The sequence below is a fragment of the Manis javanica genome, chromosome 17 (assembly GCF_040802235.1).
Source record: "Manis javanica isolate MJ-LG chromosome 17, MJ_LKY, whole genome shotgun sequence".
Lineage (NCBI taxonomy): Eukaryota > Metazoa > Chordata > Mammalia > Pholidota > Manidae > Manis > Manis javanica.
Window position 1 is genome coordinate 17,734,552 of NC_133172.1, and position 10,364 is coordinate 17,744,915.

At 55.5% G+C, this 10,364-nt stretch overlaps 1 protein-coding gene across 1 annotated transcript; it reads right to left on the reverse strand.

Moving 5' to 3' along the window:
• Positions 1-926: 926 nt before the first annotated feature.
• Positions 927-7,847, reverse strand: LRFN3 (leucine rich repeat and fibronectin type III domain containing 3). Its single transcript, XM_017667505.3, has 3 exons — positions 6,774-7,847; positions 3,929-5,365; positions 927-1,555 (listed from the first exon to the last, which is right to left on the reverse strand). Exons 2-3 carry the CDS (start codon positions 5,347-5,349, stop codon positions 1,090-1,092), a joined length of 1,887 nt encoding a protein of 628 aa, XP_017522994.1. The 5' UTR covers positions 5,350-5,365; positions 6,774-7,847; the 3' UTR covers positions 927-1,089.
• Positions 7,848-10,364: the final 2,517 nt, after the last annotated feature.

The following is a 10,364-nucleotide window of genomic DNA, read 5'->3' on the forward strand; positions in this document are numbered from 1 at the left end:
CCAGGGTCTTAAGGCCCTCTGGCTGCCATACCCTGTACGTTGTCTGGGCATCCACCAAGTCCCACACTGACTTCAGCATCTTCCCTGAATCCGAACCACCTCCCTGGTGGGCAGCTCTACTCACCTCTCTCCTGGCAGAGTCCTGAGCCTCGTCCTGAACACTTCCCTTCCCCATGGCCCTTCAGCTCCATAACACATCCACTCAGCTTCCAGAGGGTCTCTTACCCGTCTCCTACTGCTCCCCCAAGCCCTGCCCTGGCCCAGCCATGTCCTCATCCATCCAGTCCCCTGCCCTGACTTCTGCTGGGCTTCCAGCTTCAGTCTTCCCCTCAATGCCGCCCACCTCACAATGGCTACAAGGGTCTTCCTGAATCCGAAACCAGACCCTGTCCCTCTCTTACACAGATTCCTTCATGGCTCCCCATAACTATCAGGAGTCTCAGCTCCTCAACCAGGAGGCCTGGACCCTGCACACCCCTCCTGCCTCACCACTACCACAGCACCCCCAGTGCAGGCCACCTACTAAGTCCTTGCTTGCACTACCCCTCTGCATGGAATAGTTTTTGCTTTTTGCCCAATCATTATCTCCCTCAGATGTCATTCTCAGATCACATGTTTCCTCCAGGAAGTCCTCCCTGACCACACCCTAGGCTGAGGCAGGCATCTTTTCTGGGTTCCCATAATCTCCTAGGCTTCCCTCATCTCTGATCACTTGGAGCTACCACTGTCTTGAGGGCAGGGCTTGGGGCTGTCTGGGTCACATAGCATTAGCCCAGCGAGGACATTCAAGGAATTCTGTTGACTGAATGGATGACTATCCTCAGACTCATCCAGGGTCCTCAGACAGAACTGGGGTGTGTCTCCCCAGAGGAGGCATCCCCCCAACCCCCACAGACAGAGACAAGGGCAAGGGCCCAGGCCCAAGCTTAGAAAAATAGGACTTTCTTGTTATGCCCTGGTGCCCCCAACACCCTCCCCATCAGAGTTTTAAAAACCGTGAGCAATTTGGTGAGTCTGAGGCCAGGACCCATGGGGTGCCTGTGTTCCGCCACCCCTGGGGCCAGAAGGGCCATCGGGGTGAGCATGAAGCTAGGGTCCCGTGGGTTCATGGCTGGGCCTCCAGGGCTCACAGTCCAGCTGGACTACGGTGTGGGCCCTGGGCGCAGCAGGCTCAGGGGCAGTTGGGGCCAGCGTGGGGCCCGGGGCGCCGTTGGTCTGGGAGCAGACGCTGCTGACGGGTGCGGATCCCTTGGCCTTGCCGGGGGGCTGGCCGCCGTGCACCTTGTAGCGCATAAGCAGCACGAAGATGAAGACCAGTACCGAGGCCACGATGACACCACCCAGTGCGATGATCATGGTGCCACCCAAGAAGGGGGCATGTGGGGCCCCGCACGGCCTCAGTGCTGGTTCGGTGGAGAAGCGGGCGCAGCCCACTGGCTGGGTGGCTGTTAGCCTCGTGGCGCTGTCCTCATACACCGCTAACACGCACAGATCGTAGGTGCGGCCTGATGCCAGGTCTGTCAACAGGAAGGAGTGGCTGTCGGCCTGGATCATCCTGGAGGGACAGGCAGGTGGGGGTCAGGTCTCTGTCCAGCACCCACCCTGAGCTCTGCCCCAGCCCTCCAGCCTAGAGGACCTCCCCTGGTCCACTACCTCATTTCCCTCTGCCCTGAGTTTCCTCTAACCACTACCCGAATTCCCTTTGGTCTGACACCCAGTCAGCCACATGACTGATACCCTCCAGACTGTTAGCTGACTTTACTGCAGCCCACCATCCCACTTCCCTGGGCCTGCCACGTCTGACTAACTCTACCCCCAACTCCCAAACTCCTTTTAGTGATGCGCCCACTTGCCCTGCCCCCTGCTGCCCAGGTTCACTGTAGCCCACCATTTGAGCTCTCCGTCCTGTTCTATTTTATACCCAGCTGCCTGATCCTTGTCCTGCACTACCACCCAATTTCCCGCCAACCTGAAGCCCAAGTTCCCTTGAGCACTGCTACTCAATTTTTTCACTCTTCATTGCCTGAATAGGGTTCTCCCACCCTATTCTTCCTTAGCTCACTGCCTGAGTTCTTTCAGTCTATCACCCAGTTTCCTGCCAACCCACATCCAAATTCCCTCTAGCCCTGCTGCCAGACATCTCTCCAATTCACTGCCCAAATTTGTTCTAACCCTGTCTGATATCCCTGTAACCCAATGCCCACTTCCTTTGGCCCCCTGATCCAACTTCCCTCTAATTCCACCTCCAAACTCTCTCTAGACCCTCACCCAATTTCCCTCTGTTCCCATTTGGCTTTCTACCAGACTGTGCCTGACTTCCTCTATTTAGCTGCCTGATTTTCCTCTAGGGTACTGCTAGAATTCTCTCCCAACCGAATTGCCTGATGCCCCCATACTGCTGATGCATTATTTCCTCCTAACCTGCCAATAAATGTAGCACTAGTCCCATTGCCTTATTATTATTACTGTATCTATAGCCTGCTTCCCAGTGGGTCCTGTCATCTGATTCTTTTTCTTTAATCTGATGTTTAGTGGTGTGCCTTAGTCATCACTGCTGATTTCTTTTTCTCCCTGTGCCTTCTTTCTTTCCAGCTGTTTCCTGATTCTTTTATCACTGTTGCCTGGTTTCTAGTTATCCCTACCTTTCTCATTTCCTTTTATCCTTAGCACCTAATTTCACTCTTCTTCGCTTTGGTAGCACAGAACCCTGTTGGAGATTTAACTTGTTTTATAGTGTTTTATTCCTAAACTGCTTTAATGAGGGAGGTATAAGGAACCCCATGCTTGTTTCTGGGAGGGTAACTATCTAGGAAAGCATTCATCCTATCCCCTGACAGGCAAGGTGGACAGGGCTTTTTCAGGTGTAGACCCTTGATGGAATCTGAGTACTGCTATCTGAAAAAGGGAGCAGAATAAGGTCGTTCAATTTCCAGGACTGAAAAGGAAACGAAGTGACAATCACTGGAGGTGTGGGCCCAGGGGAAGGAAAGGGGACCCAGGTTTACAAGTACAGACTACAGGCCTTCGGAGGCCCAGTCCTCTGCAGCTAGGCCTCAGGGACTGTACCCTTAGCCCACGCTGGCAGTGAGAATAGGGAGCCAGCCACAGCCATCCAAGCAAAGTTGGACATGGGTGAGAGGTGTCAGCAGCACCTGCGTCACAGCCACCACGACTGACCACAGGTGACCCCAGCAGATGTCCCAAGTGTTCTCCAGCTGAGGGCAGAAGATGTATTGACCCACCTCTTGGAGTGTGTGAGCCCTGGGTTTTGTGTTTGCAGCAATAGAAAAAGTTGTAAAGTGAACATTCCTGTTCTCCTAGCAGGTGGAGCCTGAATTAGGTTTAATTTGACTTAGAAAATAAAAAAAATTGAGATGTCACCATATTAGAACTTCAGACATGTGGAGTTCACACAGCACAAACCCACGGCCTGATCTCTGTTGAGCCTCCTCCCCATCTTCCTCTGGTCTGAGTTCCTTTGCACCAGGGCTGCCTCACCTCATTTTCCCATGATCCCCGCTCCACCTTCCTGCTTGATCTCCATCTCTTCCTGCAGCCTAGCCCGTATCCAGCCCTGTCACCTGGAAACAGCTGACTTCCTACATTACATAAATTTGTCTCCCCCACAACCTCGCCCTTCCCTGTTAACTTTTTATTCTTCTGGCCTGATTACTTTGAACGCTTGTTGACCAGTTTCCTTTTCATGCTGTTATTATTTACCTCTGCTGCCTTACTTCTTTTTACCACTGCTGCCAGGTTTCTTTCACCCTTCCTGCCTACTTTATTTTACTTTGGCTGTCTCATTTCCTTCGTGACCTTGCAGTTTCATTTCCCGGCTGTGCTGCAGCATCAGGTATCTGTACGTGTACTTCCAACCCTCCCTCTCCCTCACTCCCCCACCCCAGCTGCCCGCTGCCTGGACCTGCACCTGTAGACGAGGATATCATCGGCTGAGCTGTTGTACTGGATCTGGTACATGCGGATGCCTGGGATAGGCCGCTGATCTGGCCACTGGACAAGAGCAGCTGTGGCCCCATGCTCTGTCACCTGGACCCCACGGTCGGCAGGGGGTCCAGCATCAGCTGCCTTGGCGGAGGCGGAGGCAGAGGCGGCAGAGGGCGGGGTGAGGGCATCAGGATCCCCGTCCCGCGGGGGGTCACAGCTGGTGCTGTTGGCCAGCTGAGGGGGCGGTGGGGGACCCACAGTCAACTCAACAGCAGCCGTGGCCTCGCCAGCTGCATTGGCCGCAATGCAGGTAAAGATGCCACCATCCCCTGGCTCAGTGACCAGCAGCTCCAGCGTCCCATTAGGGAAGGCGCGAGCACGGCTCGAGTTGCCCACCAGGCGGCCCTGGGGTGACACCCAACGCACATGGGGCTCGGGGTCCCCCACTGCTCGGCAGCGCAGGGCAGCTGGCCGACCTGCAGGCACTGCCAGAGGTGGTGATCGGTGAGTCACCACAGGGGGCTCGCACACAAACTCTTCCTCACCCACAGCCCAGAAATAGCGGCCACCCAGAGCTGGTGGGGAGGCGCAGGCCTCGAGGTCATCTTCCCGCGCCAGGCGCCGCAGCCACACCAGCTCGCAGTTGCAGTGCAGGGGGTTCCCACCGAAGGCCAGCACCAGGGCGGAGGCCGGGGAGCCACGGGGCCTGGCTAGCAGTGGTAGGCGGGAGAAGAGTGGGTCGGGTGGGATGGTGGTCAAGCGGTTAGAAGTCATGTCCAGCCGTGCCAACTTGTGCAGGCGGGAAAAGGCGCCGGCAGGCACAGAAGCCAGCAGGTTGTGGTCAAGGCCCAATGTATTGACATTGCCCAGGCGGCCCAAAGCCTCCCAGGGCAGCTGTTCCAGGTTGTTGTAAGAGAGGTCAAGGTCCTCGAGTGTCTCGGTGCAGTCGTCCAGGGCACCAGCTGCCAGGGCTGCCAGCTGGTTGTTGCTCAGGATGAGGTGGCGCAAGTTGACCAGGCCACGCAGCTGACCTTCGCCCAGCGAGGTCAGCCGGTTGCCATCTAGGTGGAGGGCACGAAGGGCACGTAAGTCAGCAAAGGCACCAGCCGCCACATGGCGGATGGTGTTACGTGACAAGCTCAGATGCAGCAGGCCCGTCATGTTAGCCAGGTCACGGCGTCGCACAGCCGCAATGAAATTGTCCGCCAGGCGCAGTTCAGCTGCTCGGCGGTCCAGTGATGGTGGCACAAACAGAAGGCCTGCCCCTGGGCACAGCACGCTTAGGGGCAGAGACTGTGTCTGGCAGCGGCAGCGGCGGGGACACAGGCTGGGTGTGGCTGGCTGGGGTGGAGATGAGGCAGGGGCCAGTGGCAGCAGGCAGAGTAGTAGTGGGAAGACGGCCATCGCGGGCAGGGGTGGCCTGCAGGCGAGAAGGGCGGCATTAGGCATGCTGAGGCCAGAAGAGAGGGGCTTGGTGTGGTCTGAGACCAGGAGAGAAGGTCACATTGGGCTGAGAGCAGAAGAGTTGGTCAGACACGGTCAGAGAGCGGAGTGGTCAGACAGATCAAAAGCCAGAGGAGATGGTCAAAGACTCAGCAAGATGTGTCATGGGGGGAGAGAGGGAGCAAAAATGAACAAAGCTGGTCAGAGGGAAGGGAAGTAGTTAGAAATGGTTAGAGATGGCCAGAGCATGGGAGAGTTGGTCAGGGTGGGGAGAAGGATGAGCCAGAGGACTTTAGACGTAGTCAAAGAGAGATAGTCAAAGATGGCCAAAGAAAGAAGAGGTAGTTAGGGGGGTGGGAATGATTAGACGTAGTCAGACATGAACAGAGAAGGAAGCTGGTTAGACGGTCAAGAAGATGAAGTGGTCAGGGGTGTCCAAATCCAGAAGAGACAGTCAGAAATGGTCAAAAGCCAGAGAAGTGGTCAGAGAGGGAAGGAGAGGACATGTCAGAGAGGAGTGGAGATGAGGACAGCTGGTTAGGATAATGGGTGTGGGGAGATTAGAGAGGGGAAAGGCTGCCAGAGCTGTCAGAAATGATCAGAGTGCCCCAGTGATCAACAGAGAAGAGAGGTGGTCAGTAAAGGCCAAAGGTGGTCACATGGTCATAGACTAGAAGTTAGGGGGAGGACAGACCGTGTAAGATGGTCAGAAGGGGAAAGGTGGACAGAGGTAGCTGGAGGGAAGAGTGGGAGACAGAAATGTCAAAGGTGGTCAGAGAGTCACAGGCCAAGAGTCAGGGGTGAGCAAGGGCTGATGAGCAGTGAAAGATGATCAGAGAGGGATGTCAAAGGTGGTCACGGAGCGGAGCAGTAGACAGACGCAGCTAGACAGAGGGGTGGTGTACAGGGGTGTTAAGATGGCCAGAGACAGAAGAGGCTGAGTGGTCACAGTGAGGAGCGGAGGCCAGAGGAGGCCAGGGAGAGGCATGGTGGCCAGAAGGGTCTACAATGATCAGAGAGAGGTGTATAGAGAGGAGAGAGGTCAGTGACAGATGTGGAGTAAGGAGACCAGAGAGGAGTGGCGGGCAGGGAAATGGCTGGAGATGTTCAGACAAGGCAGATGGTGGGGAGAAGCTGGAGAAGAGGGGGCTTAGAGACCTCGAGATGCCAGCAGCTGGGGGAGAGGAGGTCAGAGAGGGGCCAGCCTGGCTAAATGTCCAAGAGAGTGTCTGAGGCAGAGCAGAAGTTGGAGGCAGACCCTTGGGAGGGGGAGTCTGTTTCCTGGGGAAACTCCAAGGTGGGCCTGGTCATCACCTCCAGCCCCAGCCACAAAGTTCCACCCAAGTTCCTCCCAAGGTGGCGGGGAGGGTCTCCCATGGTCTTACCTGAGCTGGAGGCTGCCCCAGGGAGTGAGTCCTTAGGCTCCAAGGGACTCAGGGGTCAGAGCTCTGGAAGGGGCACCTGGTCTTGCCTTCCCTGTCCCCAAGTCCGCTGTAGAGGGACCGTCTGCTGTGTCTCAGCTCAGATCTGTGGCCACAGAGTCTTTAGACCTTGATACTTGGTGTCCTAGATCTCCAAATATTGGGCCTCTAGGGTCCAATTTTTGAGTCCAGGCCCAAGTTTGGGTTGCCCAGAATAAGGGTCACCCACCTCCAGTTCTGGGATGCTAAAGAGCCAATGGAGAGTTTAGGGTCTGGGTCCCAGGCCCAGTCCTGGGATCGGATACGGGGGATGCTTGGTTCAGAGAGTGGGTGCTGAGCCAAGATTTGGAGGTCTCTAGCCCCAAATCTCAGCATTCAGAATTGCAGCAAGGACTTCAGGCCAAAACTCAGGTTTAGGCCCCTTGGAATACCAGGCTTCAGGTCTTGTAATTTAAGGCCTAATTCTCAGGGTTCAGGTCCCAAATAGTGGGTTCCAGGTATATATATAGGAATCCAGTCCTGATTTCAAGGTCCCAGGCACAGAATTCAGAATTCAGCTCCAGATTTGGGTGTTTAGATGCTAAATCTTGAGGTGCAGGCTCCAAACCTTGGGTTCATATCCAGGTTTTGGGGTTCAGGCTCCAAATCTTGGGGTCCCAGAGACTGGTGATGAGATCCCAGCCACCGATATTGGTGTTTTAAGCTCCACGTCTTGGGGTCCCAGCTCCAGATCAGGGTCCCAGGCTCGGGATTCCAGATCTCTGGATCCAATCTTGGGGTGCAGGCCCCCGATGTCGGGGTCTGGGTCTGGGGCGGCGACGTCCCTGCTTGCTTCCCGGGCTGCTGCGGGGACCGGCCCAGAGGGAGGGGGCGGCCGCGATGGGTGGGGGGACCGCCAGGCAGCCCTAGGGGCTGGGGTGGGGCGAGGCCTGAGCGCGGACCGACGGACCGGGACACGAGGGGTGGGGGCACTGCAGCGCAGGAAGGGGCACAGGGGGGGAGGGGCCGCGCTCAGGGACCCCTCCCCCGCCGGGGCCGGGGCTGGGGCCGGGGCGGGGGCCGGGCAGGCGGGCGGGGGCCGGGCGCTCCCGCGGCCTCCTCGCCGGGAACCCAGGGCCGCGCGCGCTCCCGCGCTTAAAGGCGCAGGCCCCGCGCGCGCGCGCGCTTAAAGGTGTAGGCAGCCCCGCTCTCTCAAAGGCTCGTCCCCAGCCCCACCTCCCACAGAGTCGCCTTGGCGTTGCTTGGGAGCGAGAATCCTTGGATAGAAAGAGAGAAACACAGAGACTGAGGGAGAGAGACACCCATAGATAAGAAACAGAGAGAAAACGATGGGCCCGCTTATATTGAGAGAGAGAGGAGTAGAATGAGTGAGACAGGCTGAGACAGAGAGGAAGATACACACACATTCTAGGAAAGCTAGAAATGCACAGACAGTGAGAGACCTAGAGAGAAATAGACAAGGGCAGGTCAGAGATACACAAATACGGAGACAAAGAGGCAAAGACATGCAGAGGCAGACGGACCTGGGGCAACTCAGCTGTGAGCATGGGTATGTGGATATCTGTGTATGTCCAGTTCTCTCATAACCTTAAAGGTGGCCCTCCATCCCATAGCCACCTGCCACCCCAAGACTGTCTCCTTCTGCCCTTCTGTCTCAGCACCACATCCCTGGATGTCTTTCCACAGGTGAAGTTTCCGCCCAGCAGCAGGCCTGATCTTGCAGGCCAGTGGAGAGCCTGCTCCTTCAAAAGACTCCTTGCCCTGGCTCCAAGGAGAAAGCTTGGCTTCAAGACCCTGTGCCCTCTGGAATTTGAGCTAGACCCCAAGCCACACTGGCCTGATATCCTATGGAGGAAAGAGAAGATAGGAAATGGGACAAAGGCAGGGGATTGGCCAGGTTAACCCAGAGAAGTATGTCCACTCCTTTCCCCTCTCCCCAAATCAGGTGCACTGCTCCACAGAGAACCCTACTAGAATTGAACACATGACTCACCAGCTGTGGGATCTGCCTATCCTGGTGCTTGTGGGAGGAGAGTGGAGGGGAGGGTGGGAGTCCCATACGTCTTCTTGCAGATGATGTTGTAGGAAGAGGGATCTGGGCAGTGGTCTACAAGCCTGCCCTTGGGAACTTGATTATAGCAACATGAGGGGCCTGGTCTTCTGGGAGCTCTGGTCTGAAAGGGACACAGCCTTGGCCTGTGATCATGGCCCTGACCTGGGGAACCTGAATGGTCATAAACCAACCCACTATCCACCCCCCGTGAAGCCCTGTATGAGTGGAGGAGAAAAGGTCCCTGTTGGGGACAGGGGCATGGATGCACACTCACTCTGACATCCCTAGCTCTGCTCTGCTGAACATTTCAGAACAGACTTTTGGCTCCTTCCACTTACGTGTATTGAAAACTGCAGCTAAAATTAACTCAGCTTTAGATCATTAGCAAAGTTCATCATTGCTCCTGGCCCAGCACAGTGGATACTGGTTACTCAGACGCTCAGAAAAAGGATGCAGAAGTCTTAGAGATGCTACAAAAGTGGTGGAGGTGGGGAGATGGAGGGAAATCCCTGGAGACAATCCCAAGAGCAGATTGGGATTAGAATTCAGTGGAACTGGCTGATTTGGGAGGTGACCCCAAGAAACAGGCAAGGGAAGGGGAAGAGTGAGGCAGAGGAGGAAGTTATGAAAGGGTACAGATGAGCAGGTATCTCTCAAGACAATGGGGCTCAGTTCTACTGGGGAACATTAAGGAACCTTGTACAACACATCAGAATTGTCGTTCATCCTCTTCTTTCCTCCCTGCAAAGTTCTGAGAGGCTGGTGCATTTAACCACCAATTCTTACCCCTTGGGGTGATGACTGGAGGGAGAATTTAGAGGAAGAGGGTGGTACTGAGAGCCATCTGAGGCCAACAGAGAGGGATGGCTTGCATAAGCCAGTTACTGGTCCCCACGCTTCAGTTGCATTGGGACCACCTGGAGAACCTGTTAACCACAGATCTCCAGGCCCCAGTCCCCGAGTTTCTGATTTGGTACATCTGAGGTGGGGCCCAAACATTTGCATTCTAGCAAGTTCCCAAGTGATGCTAAAGCTGCTGGTCCAGGGACCACAACTTGAAAAGCACAGGGCTAACACAGGGCCATGTGCAACATCCCCCACAGTTCTGCCCAAACCTGATAGATTGAGGAGATGTAGTAAATGTGCCAAAGAAACCAGCATATTTGGAGACAAAGAGGGATTAGGGAACAGAGAGAGACAGAGGCAAAGATGCTAGTTCAACATTTACCGTATGTTTCTGGGCATGGTTGCATGCTAGATGATATGCAGCAAAGTGTGACCAAGGCAGTGTCAGGTCCTGCCTTCACTGAGCTCACATTCAAAAAGAGAGAAAGACACATCTACAGACAGCCCAGAGTGTTCAGGGCTGGGATGGGGGAAGCTGCAGAGAACTGAGACTGTCATGACAGAAACCCAGACTTTAGGGGTAAGGGTGTGATATGGGAAGCACAGGGCAAAATAATAAGGGTTTTGATGACAAAGCACAGGTCAGAGTGATCAGG